At 37.5% G+C, this 18,371-nt stretch overlaps 2 protein-coding genes across 5 annotated transcripts in view; one reads left to right on the forward strand and one right to left on the reverse strand.

The window, feature by feature from the left end:
• Window positions 1-521: 521 nt before the first annotated feature.
• On the forward strand, window positions 522-8,800 carry HIGD1C (HIG1 hypoxia inducible domain family member 1C). The gene is made up of 3 exons (XM_090275554.1): window positions 522-615; window positions 4,351-4,485; window positions 8,736-8,800. The coding sequence occupies exons 1-3, from the start codon at window positions 522-524 to the stop codon at window positions 8,798-8,800; spliced, it is 294 nt and encodes a 97-aa protein (XP_090131680.1).
• Window positions 8,801-11,574: 2,774 nt separating this feature from the next.
• Window positions 11,575-18,371, reverse strand: part of SLC11A2 (solute carrier family 11 member 2) — a 38,303-nt gene continuing 31,506 nt past the window's right edge. For all 4 annotated transcript variants that reach the window (XM_090273159.1, XM_090273162.1, XM_090273160.1 and 1 more), the window contains one exon: window positions 11,575-12,829. In XM_090273159.1, the coding sequence (XP_090129285.1) occupies window positions 12,752-12,829 (78 nt within the window). In that variant the 3' untranslated portion in view covers window positions 11,575-12,751. The remainder of the gene's footprint in view (window positions 12,830-18,371) is intronic.

Below are 18,371 nucleotides of genomic sequence, written 5' to 3' on the forward strand. Positions count from 1 at the left end.
AGCGCCTGGTACATGGTCTGTGTTTGATAAACATCAATGACTTTATAATGACCTGCACTTTCTGCAGAACTGGAGTGCTCATTCTCCCATCACCTGTAAATCTGAATGTATTTTTGCCTATGTTGGTACTGCCGTCATTCTTTAAAACGATACTTTGTAAAAAGACACTCTGTGTTCTTACTGTTTCTGAAAAAATCCTGAAGTTCCCAATGATCTCAAATGCTGAGCAAAGAAGAGACTGAAAAACATGATTATGATGTTTCACTATGTATCCAGGGAATCTTATTATGTCTTATCTCTCTTAATATGTTTTTCTTTTACCCCCACTCCAAACAAAATGAAAGCATCCGATAATGAAAAGGCTGAAAGAAAGATGACTGTTTATTTCAATTGAGCAGACAGGCATGTCAAGCAAATGAAGACAGAACACATAATCAAAAGTATATTGGGAGAGGGTAAATGGATTCTTTTTAATGATTCACAGCAACCACATTTATCTTCTACTGTTACCAGAGAGAAAAATGTCTTCAGATAACCAGTGGTCAAGAGATGAAGATGAAGGCCAATTATCGCGACTGATGAGGAAATCTAGAGATTTCCCCTTTGTGCCTGTAGGTAAGTACAAGGCCTGACTGAATACTCGAAAACTGTTTGTAATAGTAGAGTAATGCGTTACCCAGTATCTTTGAGGGTTGAAATGTTTTATATAATGGATTTTTTTCAGATAATTAAAGCTGACCCCCCTAAGCATGAGTTAAGCATTCAGAACAGTTTCTAGTATATGGCAAATTGCCAATAACTGTTAGCTATTATTATAACAGAGCATCATATTTTATTCTATTTAATCCATCTTCATTAGAGGTCTAACTAAAATTATTAGTTCCCAGCCAATCTAAATGGAATTGATTGAATGGACTTGAACTTTCTGTAATGACTCAGGATCATCAGCAGCAGACTGAAAGTCTATTAGGGACAATGGAGATGGATATGTCTCTTTTTCCTCTAAGAAACTCCAGTCTTCAAGTTGTTGTGTCTGATATTTACAGATTTTTTCTGTTTCTTCCACATTGTTGGATATCATTAAAAACTTCTGCTTCTGGCCCTGACTGGTGTGGCTTATTGGATTGATCACCGGCCTACAAACCTAAGGGTCACCAGTTCCATTCCCAGTCAGGGCACATGCCTGGGTTGCAGGCCAGCTCTGTAGTTGGGGACATGCAAGAGGCAACCACACATTGATGTTTCTCTCCCTCTTTCTCTCTCCCTTCCCCTCTCTCTAAAAGTAAATGAATAAATAATTCTTTAAAAAAAAAATTCTGCTTCTGATGTTTTCTGGCACTAGAAGCTGGAAACCCAAGCTTAAAAGAACTGAGTCAATTCTGAGTAAACATGCTCTAAATAAAAGCCTGGGCCTCCCCATACAGTGGAGAACATGAACTTGGTGGTGTTTGTGCTCAATGGCTTCCTGGCTTCCTGATCTGTTCCAGATGTTGAGGTTAATGACTAAGTAATCTCTAGATTAAAGAAGTGGTATTATAATTATACCTAGAGTCTTAACCTCTTTATCCTTTCCCAACACATATTTAGTATGTTTATATTTTCAACAAATACTAGATACATGTGGGATTTTTTTAAAAACCTACAAAATCTAAGCACCAATATTGTTTTTATAATCAAAGCTTTTCTCTTTTCTTTAGGGTGGTTCAGCTGCTCTATGCATTGTTATTAGATACTGAAGCCATGACTCTTTTCTGGAAACTGTTAAAATAACCTATTTAAATCAGACTTACATAAGTTTGTGATTAATTCCATAAAAGCTTCTAAATAGGTATAAGTCATATGTTTCCATTGTGTTCCTGCAAATCAAGCAACTTAGTGTTATTATTCACATGTCAACAAAAATCAAAATTTTACTTTATAGTAATATTCTGTTTAGAGGTTTCATTTAAGTTGATTAAGACTTGTAATAGCACCCACAACAAATTGAAGCAAATAATTTTATAGTTATTTATTCACCTTAGCATTTTTAACTAGAAAAACAATTCAAGAACTTGATGCCACTTGTACAGATCACTTTAATGAAGACAGATTAATCACTGTGCCTGCCATCAATTAAATTATTTTTCCAGAGACATTTAGGGTGATTAAAGTAGAAAGATAAAAGTGTTTCTAGTTCAATTCAATTATATACAAACTACAGAGACACTGTATGGAAAACAGTAAAAGTTCTGACTTTAATCTCTAAAAAAAACAAAACCAATTTAAGTAAGAACAGAACCTTGATTTGATAAAGGAAGACAACCAAGTTTTTGCTAGAAAAATAAATAATGATAAAATTTGGGTATATTATTGAGTAGTTTAGCTATTGTTATTTTTAACAATATCTGTGTATTCCCTGCTACAGAATGGAGTATTCTGTGCAGATAGTTTACAAAACATTTTTCTTTGTTATCCTCAATAACTTCCATCATTACAATCTATATTGTTTAGAATTGTACTTCAACTACTGATAAGACCTGTGCATACATTATATATATTTAAACTATGTGTTAATAGTTTTTCCTTCTTTCACCTGACATTTCATATGTACATTTCTGTGTATTACTACTTCCTATACTTATAATTTTTTATGGCTGTGGCAGATTTTCCTCTGTTTGGGCCATATGGGTTGTTTGTTTTCCCTCATACATAGTGTAGCCAAAAACATCTCTGTGTGAACTTCTTGAATTTTATTTTACTTATTTCCTTGGAGTATGTCCCCAAAGGCAGAACTTCCAGGACTGGAAGCATGTTCAGTTTAATATCACTAATTACATATTATGGAAACTGAAACTAAAAACATAATATCCTTCCTCAAAGTAGAAGAAATGACTTTTTAAAGCACATAATTTTTGAATAGTATCATATGGTAAAAGTGATATTGGAAATAGTTTTGTGAAATACAGGCCACTTGGGAATATTTGAGCAATGCCAAAAAAAAAAAAAAAAAGAAAGAAAACCTCGTAATACCACTTAAAATCAATCAAAAGAAAATTGCTTAGGTATAAGCTTAAGAAAACATATTCAATATCTGCATGCTGAAAATTACAAAATACTATGAAAGAAATTAAAGAAGTCTTAAATAAATGTAGAGATTCTTGTGTTCGTGGGTTGGAAGGCTGAATATAGAGTAAAGATGTCAATTGCCAACCCCAAATGGATCTATAGGTTTAGTGTAATTCCTATTCAAATTCCAGCAAAGTTTTTGTAGACACAGACATTCTAAAATTCACATAGAAAGGCACAAGCCCTAGAATGATTAAAATGATATTAAGGCATACTGTATAGCTGCAGTAATCAAGATAGTGTGGTATATACATGGAGGGATAAATGCATAAATCAATAGGATAAAGGAGAGAACCCAAAATATAGACCCACACTTCTATTATGCAAGTTTTCTTTATTCTTATGTCAAAATATAGCATCTGTCCTTGCCATTTTAAGTCTACCTTATCCTCTTTTAGCTGTCATAAATATACTATTCTATTTTCTTCTAGTTTTTGTTGTTGATATTCTTGTTTTTACATTTAATTCTAACTCACCCAGAATTTTTTTGGTAGGTTCTGGTGTGAGATAGAAGTCTTAAGTTAGTTCTCTATACCAATAAATCATACTAATAATATTTACTAAGTATTTCTTTATCTGTTATTTGGTTATCTTGATTTGTCATGGTTAAGTTATCACAGTGTTTTAAATCTCTTTCCAGGATCTTTATTATTCAGTTGACCAATTCTCTCTTTTACAGCCATGTATATAGGATCTTGGTTGTCACAGCAGTATTTTCATTATTAATATTTGTATGGGTTAGTGCAGTTTTCTACAATCACAGTTCTTCCTGGAATCACATACTTGCTGTGCATCTCTCATGAAAGCTTAATGTCTCATTTTTACAGAAGATTCAAGTTTTTATCACTTTACTTGATCTACCCTTCTTTGATAAAAAGTAGAAAGGAGTAAAGCCAAACACTGAAAAGCTATGGTAGGTTCACTCATTAAGTGATTTGCCCAAACAGAAGCCTTGCAGCATGCACGATTTGAAATTACGCCTCAGGAAGATTAGAAATTACTACACTATATGGCTCAGGTTTTCTGGGAAAAGGCTAAACTGCAAATATTTAATCCATGAATGTTATGGGTCCATTTTAAAATCTGGAGAATCAAATCCAGCATGGTTCTTTATAAAGTATTCCTTGGTATCTTGTCTGCTCATCTTGCAAGTACTAATCCTTTGAACAGTCCTTTATTCAACTCTCTAAGCTCATGGGAATTCTAGCCTGCTAGTTATAGAACCCCTCCTTTTCTAATTCACAGGGATAGCAGGCTTCATGGCTGTGGTGTCCTATGGCCTTTACAAGTTAAAGCACAGAAGAGATCAGAAAATGTCCATTCATCTCATTCACATGAGAGTTGCTGCCCAAGGATTTGTTGTAGGAGCTGTGACTCTAGGTAATCTGCTTAATTTGTATCTTGTGTTCATCTGTCTTTGAGAGTATTTTTATTCATTTTATTCATTCATATTAGAAAAAGAATACTGAGTCAAAATGATTTAATGGTGGAGGACTGGAAAGAAAAAATGTTCACTTGGTTGATGCTGCTGCCCTGTTATACGCTTAATTTCTTAAAATATGAAGCACTGGAAAAATACAAAAAAACACAGCAGGCAGAAGGTACACACTTCCAGTTATAAAATAATTAAGTCATGTAATATAATGTACAGCATGGCAACTATGGTTAATAATCCTGTATTGCATATTTTGAAAGTTGCTAAAAGGGTACATCTTAAAAGTTCTCATCATAAGGGAAAAAAGTCTGTAACTATGTATGGTCACGATGTTAACTAGATTATTGTTGTGGTCATTTCATAATATATACAAATATCAAATCATTATGTTGTACACCTGAAATTAATATAATGTTGTATGTCAATTAAAAAAAAATGAAATGAAACAGTGGAAGCCCTAGCCAGATGCTCAGGTGGCTACAGCATCGTCCTGATAAGGCAAGGTTGCAGGTTTGATCAGGGAACATACAAGAATCAACCAATGAATGCATAAATAAGTAGAACAACAAATCGATGTCTCCCTCCTTCCCTCTTTCTCTCTCTTTCTCTCTCCCTCCCTCCCTCTCCCTCTCTCTCCCTCTTCCTCTCTCTAAAATCAATTTAAAAATTAAGAAAAGAAAATATGTTAAGAGAAAGAAGAAAATTATTAGATGATTAGCAAAGGAGAGGAGAAAATAAAGACAGAGAAGTTAGATGATGGCTTGGATCTGAATTAAGGCAGTGGCAGTGGAAATAGAGATGGATTCTAGAAATATTGAGGACTCAGCCACTAAATGATTGCAAAAAGTAAGTAAAGAGGAATCAAGAATGATTCTTCAGTTTCTGGTTTGGGCAACCAGATGTAAGGGTTGCCTTTCATTAATATAAAGAGAAAAGAAGAAGGAGCAATTTTGGTGGGAGGATGAGTGCATATCAGACAAAACAAGAATACCTAACATTTAATGAGTGCTTATGACGTGCAAGTCACTCTAACTGCTTTATGTATTATCTCATTTAACCCAATAAATACCTATCTAGACACCGCCTGGTATTCTGCAATACAATTTGGTAGTGATGCTAACCATCTGGAGCTCACATTAGACGCCGTAGGTTTAAGAACATAGTTCCCCAAAAGACTTCTTTTACTTAAGACACCAGCCTTTGGGGGTCCCCAGGCCATCTGCACTTCTGATAAAATGGCTACAAATTCAGTGGTTCCCAAGAGTTGCTCAGGTTTGATTATTTCACTAGAACAACTTACAGAACTCAGGAAAGCAGTATACTTACAATTACATTTTACTATGAAGTATACAAATCATGACCAGCCTAATAGGGTACAGTCTGGGAGGATCAAAGGCTCACAGCTTCTATGCCCTCTCCCTATGGAATCAAAGCATGTTACCCTCCAAGAGTACTAATGTGTTTACCAATCAAGAAACTCCACTGAACTTCAGTGTCTAGTGTTTATTGGGGCTTCATTATGTAGGCATGGTTGATTGAACCACCGGCCACATGACTGACCGGAGTCTCCAGTCCTACTCCCCTCCCTGAGGATCTAAGAAACCTTCTGGTAACATGGTTGGTCTTTCTGGCTGACTAGCCCATCTTGAAGCTATCCAGGAGCCCACCATCAGTCAGCTCATTAGCATAAATTCAGGTGTGATCCAAGGAGCCTATGAATAACAAAGACACTCTTGTTACTTGGGGAATTCCAAGCATTTTAGACCTATATCAGGAACCCTGAACAAAGGCCAAGGTCTTTATTATGTAATATCCTGTGCAGTAGGTACTGTTATTATCCCATGTTACAGATAAGAAAACTGAGGATAAGTCACTTGTTCACAATCACATGAACAATCTACTACAGAGCCTGCACTCTTTTTTTTGTTGTTGTTAATTGACTTGAGAGACAGAAACATCGCTTTGGTGTCCCACTTATTTATACATTCATTGGTCGTTTCATTTCTTGTATGTGCCCTGACTGAGGTTTGAACCCCGCAACTCTGCTATGTTGGGAAAATGCTCTAACCAACTGAGCTAGCCAGCCAGGGCCGGAGCCTGAATTCTTAATATTATATTACTATATACTGACTGAGATGATAGACAGACGTTTCTATATTGGAGTACTCATACCCTAGATGATATATAAGGAGATCCAGCAGGATGTGGAAAGAAAATTATTTTTATCTTAAAAACCAAAAAGCTTTATTAATATATAGACTGACCATAGGACATTTATACTGTTTTTAAATAAATGCGCATCTTGAGGGGCATGCTGAACATATTTACTTATGCACAATTTAAGTTTGGAGACCACCTTCCTATGGGATGCAGAACTATCACATATGGCATATTGAATATACAAGTTGTATATGGGTCTCACACTCAGAAGAGCTCTAACTTAAGAGATCTAACTTGCTTACCAGTGAAGCCACAGGTGTGAATGTGGTGAGAAAAGAAGTGAGATCAGAACTCCAGGGAATACCAACATTTAAGGAGTAGGCAAGAGGTAAGAATTCTCTAACAAGCCCAGGGAACAAACAGGGAGGGAGTGCCAAGTGATGACGGAGGCAGAGATTGGACTGATGCAATCAAGGATTGCAGCAACTGTCAGAAGCCAGGAGAGAGGCATGGGGCAGATTCTCCCTCACATCCTTCAGAAAGTACCAAGTCTGCTGATACTGAAACTGGAAAAGTTGGCGTTCATGCTGCCTGTCACTACCAGAACCAGTAAGTAGAGACAAGGATTGAATCTTTATGGGGGCTTTATTCAGATGCTGGTGATCTGAGAAGATGGCAAGACATATACCCTTAAAACTGTAACATTTTATCTCAAAATACATTTTATAAGAAGAAAGGGTAGGTAAAGGACCTGGAAAAAAGGGATATTTGTATAAGTTTCAGTCCTGCAGCAATTCTCCTAGTCCGACTTTATCTGTTAATCAACAATTCTTTATCTGCATTCTCACCCTGGAACACAACCGCTCAGATACCATCACTGTCCTTGCAGACCCCCAGGGGCACAAGGGTTGAATTGAGTCACCTCCATTCCTGAATTCCAGTTTCTGGAACAACAGCTTTCCACATGCATTAATCCTCACTTAAGCCTATGAACTATAGCTAAGGCTAAAATCTTGAACTCTTGAGTTCCCCTGTCAGTGCCTTGACTTCAGACTTCTAGTCTCCAGAACTATGAGACAATAAATTTCTGTTATTTTAAGCCAAGAAGAAAAGCAGCAGCAGCAGCAGCACAGGAAAATGAGTCCTATAATCCTCTCTAACTCTGAATCTGAGAATGTTATTTCCATTGATACCACAATGATTCAAGTTAAAATTTTTTTGTCTTGAATGTATGCCTCTATGATCGTTATCATATATTTCATTAGAAAATTATGAGACATCTCCATCACTGTTGATATAAGAACAACTCACTGACCCTTCATCCCCTGTGTACTCTTTGAAGATATTAACAAGCAGTGTCAGAAAGGAAGCAGAAGGAAACTGAAGGATTTAGTTTGGACAATCTACTAGATGGCTGATGCCTTGAGGATTGATATGAGGGAGGGATGAGTTCTACTTTAAATCTGTGGCTCCTTAACTTGTTTGGGGTATAAACATTTGTTGACATCTCTGGAATTCACTGAAGCAGCTCCTCTGTTCCTCTGTTCCTACTTCGGCCTTTCTGCGTGTCCCTAAGACCTCATCTTGTGGAAGATACACACCTATCTGCCTAAACTCATAGCTGTTTCACCCAATAGATTGTAAATCCCTAGAAGCAGAGATTAAATCCATTTACCTTTGTTTTCCTTGGGATACTGAACACAAGTAGACACTGAATAGATGTCTGCTAAATTGAGGTGGCTATTATTTTTAATCTTAATATCTAGCCAAAGATGTCCACTTCCCTAACTTTTTCACTAAACTTTAGGGTGGCACAGCATCATAAATTCATATTTATACTGATCTTAACTGGCTCTGTTTGTTTGTTTGTTTTTTCTGGAGCCACTTGTATAGTCCAAGTCCAACATTAATAAGATGGAAGGTGTTTGTTTGTTTTTAACTTGTGGGCCAGTTTTGGGAAAATGTGAGTGGAAGAAATTCAGTGTTAGTTTCCCATGGATGCTCTACTGATGACATCTTTTCTTTTTGTTTCTAGGTGTTCTCTATTCTATGTACAAGGATTACATTAGACCTCGATTCTTCAATGTGTCCAAAAAATGAAGCTACATACAAAAAAAGACAAGGCTTCTGGAAGCTACAATAAAGAATGAATTTTCAATATATAGCAAATTAGGCTGCAAAAGTACTAAACAGAATTTTCATAGCCTTGTATAGTGTCTCAACTGTTTAAGAAGTTGATTCCCATAGCAACGATCATAGTCAACTCAAAAATATTCTTGTTGGTGTCTTTCAGAACTTAGGGCATGATTTCCTGACTTTCAAATATTTATTTTGTAGTTAGTGACAGAAAATAATTTATGTTATGACAAACCAATCTTAAAATTAGGAACTGACTCTACAGAATGGCTACTGAAATTTTTTCTATATCCATATTAAACGTAACAGTCTATTCGTTGCTTAATTCTCCCCAAATAGGACAAGGTAACTAAAGCTTTCATAAACTCATTTTTAGAATGGGCAAGAATTACACCAGAGGAGAATGGTCACATTGTTACTTAAATTTAGTTCACCATTGTGTACCTCATTCTTATAAGAAACTTGACTATACTACCACGAACATAAATGATTAACATTTAAATAGCTATGTATTCATTTTTATATTTCTTAAAAGCATTTCTAGGAGTACAAGGTAAATTGCTAAAAAAAAAAAAAAATTTCCCTTTCCCCCAGATGGCAACATCGTGGGGGTGAAAGGATTTCGTCCAGATGTGCATTGCTAATCTTGCATGACGCTGTAGAAAACACAATAAACCAAAGTAGACATTAAATGTTTATGCCTCCGGCCTCAAAGTCCTCTGTCACTGCCCTAGGGTTGTAAAAAAACTTACTAGACTTTGTTGAAGTCACAATTGTCATGACTCAGATATACTCCCTAAGACTCCAAGTTTGGAAACAAACAAGCAAACAAAGATTCACTGAAATAAAATCAAGAATGTCCTTGAAGACAGTCTGTGGCAGTGGTTTCCTTTCCCGTGCTGTCAAGGTTATTTGGACAGGACGGTGAAGTCTAGTATTTGAGACAGTGAAAGATGTAAGAATATCTGAAAATAGGTCTGCATTTGATGGATTAACCCACTGTTCTGTGTTTTATACACTTTTCTCCTTTGGCACAAGGAATTACTTTAAAGGCTGTTATTTGTACCTATCACGAGACTCTTGTAGTGCCACCAACAAAAACACGTGTTTTGGTCAACACTGCCCTCTTTGGAAAATGGGCAAGGAAAGACTCCAACTACCTTATTCCATTGGAGAAAATATTCCAGCAGCTGATCTAATATGTTCCATGTTCCATGACGGTCAGGAAAATTGAGGACAGCTGGCATAGCATGTCATCCTATAAACACCCTCTTAAAAAAAAGTTACTGGTAAGAGTCCACTCTCTCAATAAATACTCAGCATTAAAATAGATTAAGTGTTTAATTAGAAACAGCTTTTCTCACAAAACCCAATGGGTTCCAGAACTTTCTTATCTTACTGAGAGAACTAAAGTAATATTTGTTGCTTGAAAAAAGCAATGCAAAGTATTTACTAGAGTAGCGATGCATAAGAACTCACAAATTTATTACTATGTTCTCACATATGGAGAGAAGTATTCAGGATGCTCATTTACCACATTAGCTGGGGTAAAAAGGGAGGGCCACGCAAAAGACCCTGTGAATAGCTAATAGACAGTACCTGAATTTGAACAATATTTATGGACAAAGTTCTGGTGGCTTAATCATCATGTTTAAAGTTGAGGCTATTTTCACTAGCTACTGTAACCCACGATGCCTCACTTGCTAGTTAAACAATTTTATGAGCCTGGATATGCTATGAAGCCTTTTATATTAGGCGATACACAGTTATGTGGCAGTAGCTGCTCAGTAACAATTATTGCACTTTTCTGATATTCTGGCTATACATTGCCAGAGCATTCATTCACAAATTGACTCATGTTAAACCCCAGGAATTGAGTGACTGTATGCATCTAGGCTACTCTTAAAATTGAATACATTGCTATCTATATAACCATATAATATAGAAATCCAGATTTTTAAATCATAAATTAGAGAATGATTAAATGTTTTATACTTAGCAAAAAAGTTTACCCAAGACTCACTCTTTAGAGAGCAATCTCTTCAACTGGTTTTAGCATGATTCAATTTGATTGAATTATTATCAAATTGTCTGATTGTAGGAGGTGTATGACCTGAAAGGGATGTTTATAAACTTTTGTAAACTCTAGTCTGTTCCTAGTAACATACAGTTAAAGAATGGAGAAAAGCTACAGACATCCCCCAAGTACATAACCTGTTTAACAACCACCTTAACTTTTTATCAGTTGCAAAACAAAATTTTTTTTTTCCTTTTTTTCCTTTCCCCAAACATTATATGGGAATGAAACTGCTGGGAAATGAAACTGTTCTCGAGGAGCAAAGAAAATGCAACATATTGGTTCATCTAGAGTTGCTGTCTGTGTATAAAGAAACCAAAACACTGAAACTCATTTTAAAAGTCTTTTTTCAACTGAAAGCTGCTAATTTATGTTAATTCAGTTTCATTTTAAAATCAAAAGGACTCTGCCCTGGCTGGTGTGGCTTAGTGGATTGAGCACCAGCCTGCAAACCAAAGGGGTCACTGGTTCGATTCCCAGACAGGGTACATACCTGGGGTGCAGGCCAGGTCCCCAGTTGAGTGAAGGGGTGTATCCAGCCTGAAGTATGTTCCAGTAAAAATGTACAGCTGTCATTCAGTTCCAGCCAACTGCACTTCCATGCCAGAATGTGAACCCAGAGTTGAAAATCTTCTGACTTTTCAGATAATCATGCAAAAACTTTTCATTTTTAAACATTAAATTTTTATTATAAAAATTTTTAAGGAAAAACAATCCTGGTTAGGAAGAAGGGTCAAAAAAATCTATAATCCATATGCAGGCAGGCAGTTTGTGCCATGTGGACGATTCTTCCAAGTGCCAGTCTGGTTCTAATCTCATCCTACTACTTGGTATAAATATCTTGAAATGAAATGCTTATTTAGCATTCCCTAGGAGATTCAACAGTAGAAATATAAGCCACTCCTAGAAATAAGCAAATAAGCTTTGGACCTAGAAATGATGTTGGACTGTTAATGGGAGAAGTGGGAAGAAAAGATATGATAGGACTATACAAATATTAGAAAGAACACTAATACCTTCATTATCTTCTGCTGGGACTTACAAAGTTACGTATCAGATGCTTCTTCTTTTTATACCTAAAACTTGAATGCTAGAGTGGGCTGCATTACACAGTGCAGCACGGGGAGCTGCTCATGGTTAAGGATGGTTTCCAGATCTTGTCACTAGGTATGATATCTATCATAGCTCAAAAAAAATTTCAAAACCAATGACAGAATAATAATATAAAGCACCCTGATAACTAGGATTAAATATGATTGCCAAACATAAGAAATGTTTTCTTTAGAAATGATGTGCTAGTATCAGTAGATACTGAGGGTCTGGTTAAAACTGAAGTGAGCTTTAATGGCCACGGTCAAGCACCACTTTAAAAGGTAAGTCAATTTGACCAGTTCATTGTGAAAAAGAGCATTACTCCTTTTCTCACAAAACAAATACCTGATTTGTCTGAATAATGTGTTTTTAAAAATACAAAAGATCTATCAATTTTTATAACCTTAAAGCTCTACCCAAACTGGTATGTTCAGGTTTACAGAAATACATACACAGATATATTTTTTAAATTCCAGCAGTTAAGACACAAGCCCATAGGGGTGTGTGGCCATCACAGGCCAATCAATTAACTCTGGATGTTGTAGGATTGTTGTGAGCTGGGTGGGTCTCTGACCTACACTGGACAGCTGTTAGCTTTTAACACCCTTCCCATGAGGAAATCTTTGCTTTTTGTTCAAAACATTTGAACAAAACTCACCTCTGAACTAACAGAGATATGTTAACAGGACACTTGGCACAAAAGACCTAAGAGAAGGTGGTTCTTATACAGCCTCTCAGGCTGCCAGTCATCTAGACCCGAGCGAGTCAGCATCCACGGTGTTCAGAAGGTAGAATTCCGGCTGAGCTGTCAATCCCAGATGGTACTATGGACAAAAAGACAGCAAAGGGTTAGACCGATTTGTACCTACTTAAATATTTAAATTGGCTCTTAAGTACCTATAAATAGTATATCGATAGAGCCCCTTTTTTTCAGTACTGCTACACTGATTTTTCTTTCAGCAAAGAAATGGCTCACACGTACATAGTTTACGGTCTATTACACTATATAAAAAGTAGCTAGGGGTTGAAATAGTTAAGGATTGAGATAGCGCCAAATGCGCTTAGCAGCTTTTCATTTTGACTATTCTTCTAACACACTTTGCCTCAGGATGGGTGACTTGATCAGGATATGAAGGGAAAATGTGTTGATTGCTTTTTTTTTTTTTAAGATTGGCCATTTTATTTTTTAAAGACTTTATTTATTTTTAGAGAGGTAAAGGGAGGGAGATACATTGATTGGTTACCTCTCATGCACCCCAAATGGGGACCTGGCCCACAACCCAGGCATGTGCCCTGACTAGGAATTGAACCAGCAACCCTTTAGTTTGCAGGCCTGCGCTCAATCCACTGAGCCACACCAACCAGGGCTGCACTGACTGCTTCTATATTTTAGTACTGTGTGTGTTAGAAATAAAATTTCAAATGATCTAAATCCTAAGCTCATTACCCACTGGCGCCTGAGCAAAGTCTTTCATTTAAAAAAAAAAAAAAAGGACCCTGACTCATGCAATTCAGTGGATTGGGCATTGTCCTGCAAACTAAAAGGTCACCAGTTCGATTCCCAGTCAGGGCACATGCCTGGCTTGTGGGCCAGGTCCTGACTAGGAGTGTGCAGGAGGCAACCAATGTTTCTCTCTCTTTCTCCTTCCCATCTCCTCTGTCTAAAAATAAATAAATAGGAAAACATATTTGCCAATTATACCTTGGACAAGGGTTTGATCTCCAAAATATATAAAGAACTTATACAACTCAACACCAGGAAGAGACAATCCAATTAAAAAATGGGCAAAGGATCTGAACAGACACTTCTCCAAGGAGGACATACAGAAGGTCCATAGGCATATGAAAGAATGCTCAACATCACTAGCCATCAGAGATGCAAATTAAAACCACAATGAGATACCAGCTCACACCTGTCAGATTGGCCACCATCAACAAATCAACAAACAACATGTGCTGGTGAGGATGTGGAGAAAAGGGAACCCTGGTGCACTGCTGGTGGGAATGCAGAGTGGTGCAGCCACTGTGGAAAACAGAATGGAATTTCCTCCAAAAACTAAAAATGGAACTGCCTTTTGATCCAGCAATTCCACTCATGGGATTATACCCAAAGAATCCTGAAACACCAATTCAAAAGAACCTATGCACTCATATGTTCACAGAAGCACTATTTACAATAGCCAAGTGCTGGAAACAGCCTAAGTGCCCATCAGTAGATGAGTGGATCAAAAAACGGTGGTACATTTACACAATGGACTACTACTTAGCAGAAAGAAAGAAGGAACTCCTACCTTTTCTGACAGCATAGATGGAACTGGAGAGTATTATGCTAAGTGAAATAAGCCAGGTGGCAAAAGACAAATACCATATGACCTCATCTAATACAGGAACCTAATGAACAAAATAAACAAATAAGCAAAACAGAACCAGAGGCATGGAAACAAGGGACAGGCTGACAGTGACCAGAGGAAAGAGAAGATGGGGAGAAGGGGGGAAAGAAGGAGAAGGGGTTAGTATAAATGACCCATGGACATGGACAACAGGGTGGGGAATGACTGTCGGAGGGGGGATGCCAGGACAGGGGAGAGCAATCGGGAGAAAAATGGGACAACTGTAATAGAACATTAAAAAAAAAAAGGAGCATAACTGGTAGGAACAAAATAGATGGGGATGTTAAGAATGGTATAGGAAAGGGAGGAGTCAAAGAACTTACACTCATGACCCATGGACATGAACTAAGAGGTGGGATTGCTGGACGGAAGTGGGGTACCGAGTAGAGGGTAGAAAAGGGGGGAAAATTGGGACAACTGTGACAGCATAATCAATAAAATATACTTAAAATTAAAAGTAATAAAATCTTTTAATTGTTTATTTCTTTATTTTTAAAGAGAGGGGAAAGGAGAAAGAGAGGGAGAGAAACATCACTGTGTGGTTGCCTCTCACTCGTGCCCCCAACTGGGGACCTGATGTGCAACCTAGTCATGTGCCCTGACTGGGAATCAAACCAGCAACACTTGGCTCACAGGCCAACGCTCAATTCACTGAGCCACAGCAGCCAGGGTAATAAAATCTTCTTAAAAAACATAAAATGGCATGTGCGAAGATAGGGAGATGATGACCTATGGGTCCCATATGTTGGTCAGTCTGAATCAGTATCACTTCAGTTACTTTTGAAACACATGGCAGACCCTGCTCCTGGGAAATAGAATCCAGATGGTTTGTGTTGGGACCTGTGAAGCGGTATTGAACTATTTTTCTCTCCTCTGAATACCCTGTGAGACAGTCTCATTTTAGTCCTACTGTTATTACCCAGAGCTTTAGAAATGGTATTGCCCCTTGGCACCAGCAGCCTGTGAATGAGTGCAGAATAAAGACTATAAATTCATAGGAAGAAAATATTCCTATTACAGTACGGCAGAAAAGGCACTGGAGTTGACTTCAAGCTCCAACTCTGCCACTTTGTATGACCTTGAGCAGGTCATGTATCCTTCTGGAGCCTATCCTACTTGTTTAGAAAATGGAAGTGCTACCTTTGCAAATTCCACATACATTAATATGCTATCTCACGTCAGTATTCGATAAACGTAATTTCTTCTAACATATTACAAATTGTCCTGTATACCTCATGGCCTGTGATTAATGCATAAAGATGAGTCCAAGTGGAGCCCAAGATAAAACTATTCCCAACTAATAGACTAGGAAATACCAAATCACACTGGCCTTAGGGCAGAAAGGCAGCTCTTCAGACGTTAGCTTGCTTATTCACTTTAGGGTTTTACATCTCAGGTTTTCCTTACCAAGAGAAATTGCCAGGTATACTGGCAATTCATTGCAGTCTTTTCTCAAGTGAGCGAAGGTGGTGGGCTTCCTCATGACGTAGTAAGCAAGGATTGCAATGTTAGTCCCATGATCCCCAGAGTATATCACTTAGGTGACTTAACAGACAGAACTTCTCCATTGGAGAAGTTTGTCACATTGCTCTGAGACACTGAGAAATGGGGCTAAATGGCACAGACATAGGCTAAAATACTTTCCAGGGCAGAGAAGTAATGCAAAATGAGTCAATTTACTAGTTCTAAGCTATTGCGGGGGTAGGATCATAAAGGGCCCTGCCAATTTTCTACGCCTGCCAAAAAAAATTTTTTTTTATTTAGCGCAAGCCAAACACAATTAGCTTACCAGTTGGCAACTTCTGAGCTAAAAGATATTCTAACACTAATCAGAGTATCAAGCGAATTCTTCCATGTGTTCATGTTTCTGGGGTTGCTGAACACCAAAGTTTGATATCTTAAACTCACATGAAGCGTGTACTATGTTATTATGTAGGATGGTTTCATAATGATAATGTGGGCCATGCAGATAAGCTATTCAAGTTTAAATGTCAGTTGCCCATTAGTGATTTAATTTGAAGTTATTTTATTTTTTGGCCTTTCAGTTGCCTCATCTATATCAAGATTGATCCTTTTGTTATAAGAATTAAATGAGCCCTGGCTACTGTGACTCAGTGGATTGAGTGTCAGCCTGCGAGCCAAGTGTCGCTGGTTTGATTCCCAGTCAGGGCACATTACTAGGTTGCACGTCAGGTCCCCAGTTGGGGGCGCAAGTGAGAGGCAACCACACAGTGATGTTTCTCTCCCTCTTTTTCCTTTCCCCTCTCTCTAAAAATAAAATAAATTATTTTTAAAAAAAGAATTAAATTATATCACGAGTGCTTAGACCAGGACTACCATAGTAATGTGTTAGCCATTTTACACATTCAGAAGCTAAGGTTTCAAAAGAAGCGGACACATTGTGATTCACTGGTCCTATCAAATGAAGGAGCAGAAAGAGTACCAGGTGGCAGAGCTAAAGGGAATACGTATCTCAAATCCGGATCTTCAAATTATTTTGCATCCTATTTTAGTTCTGAACTTAAACCCACATTAAGGAGAGCTAGCCCTGGCCACCATGGCTGTTTGTTGGGCTTTGTCCCACAAAGGAAAAGGTTCCTGGTTCAATTTCTGGTCAGAGCACATGCCTGGGTTGTGGGCCAGGTCCCTGGTTGGGGGTGTGTGAGAGGTAACAAATCGATGTTTCTCTCTCACATTGATGCTTCTTTCTTTCTTGAGAAGACGACGACGACAACAACGACCACAAGGTCGGGGTGAATGGGGAAGGGAGGAGGAGAAGAAGAGGAAAGAGCTAAATGAGGTAGGATGACAAAGAACAAAATTCCCAGATTACTTCTATGGTGTTAGCTAAGCAGTCAGCTCCTGTAAGACAGGGAAAGCTTGCAACACAAAAAGGGAAAATGAAGTTCTACTGATTCTTGGGTCAAATGAAGTGCTTAGATTTTCCCATCATGCATCTAGTGACAAGGCTAGTAGTTTAATGTGCCTGAACTTGTCTTTGTTTTTACTAAATGGTGTCAATAGTATTCCCATTTATATTTGGTCTGCCAAAATGTTCACTCATTTTTAAGCTAAACAAGTTTGGTTTCTCTTTTCAAATACTCCTACTTTTTAATGGCAGTATAGACAGAATATAAACACCTATTTCAATGGTGAAACACAACAACAGGTAGGAAAATGTTCAGTTTAGAGCAGAGAAGGTAGAATGACAATTTTTTTTCAAGTTTAAATATGGTAATGATATGACCATTAGTAATAGCAAAGCTATTTGACTAAGTGAGTAGTAGAAATCAGTGTTCGGTGTCTCCAAGTCATCGAGTCTTGTAAGGACTAAACCTATTTATTTCTCTGTCCTTTCTAGAGGGAATATGACAGTGGACTTAATACGTCATTCCAGGTGGTAGCTGATGTTTTAGTATTTCAAAATTGTTGAGACCCTCATTAATATTTTCAAGCTTAAAAAAAATACCCAGGAAACCAAACTGGAAAACAGTAAAATGTTTTTAATTACAAACCAAGTTTACATATCATTAAATGGTCACTAAAATTTCAGCTGTAACCACTCCTAAAACCGCTAGTAGGACCTTACAGGAGCCAAACTGCATCTCTGCCCCATCCCCGTTCATTCCTCATAGGCTGTAGCAGCACAATTACTTCATGTCACATTTATGGAGAACAAGGAGCAGTTAACATAAACTACAAATGTATATCCTTAAACATTCCACACAAAGCAACTGACAGAACACTGCCCGTGCTGGCACCGAGAAACCTGAAAGGTCTGAGCATTGTCCACTGTACCCAGAGGGCTGGCTGAAATACAGAGAGGATCAAATGGAATACAGGACGGGAGTTTTAACACTGTGAAATACTACATACATAGTATTATACAATGCCATTTAACTGGGAAGAAATTTTCCATCATTGCAAGTCATAAATACAACTTATAAAAGAAAACTGGGAGTTTTGACCTGGGCTT

The sequence above is a fragment of the Furipterus horrens genome, unplaced genomic scaffold (genome assembly GCF_987537825.1).
Source record: "Furipterus horrens unplaced genomic scaffold, mFurHor1.1.pri manual_scaffold_4, whole genome shotgun sequence".
Taxonomy (NCBI): Eukaryota; Metazoa; Chordata; class Mammalia; order Chiroptera; family Furipteridae; genus Furipterus; species Furipterus horrens.

Coding starts and splice junctions, on each gene's coding strand:
- HIGD1C (XM_090275554.1), top strand. CDS start 522: ATGTCTTCAGATAACCAGTGGTCAAGAGATGAAGATGAAGGCCAATTA. Junction 616..4,350: donor TTTCCCCTTTGTGCCTGTAG/GTAAGTACAAGG, acceptor TCTAATTCACAG/GGATAGCAGGCTTCATGGCT. Junction 4,486..8,735: donor TGTAGGAGCTGTGACTCTAG/GTAATCTGCTTA, acceptor TTTTGTTTCTAG/GTGTTCTCTATTCTATGTAC.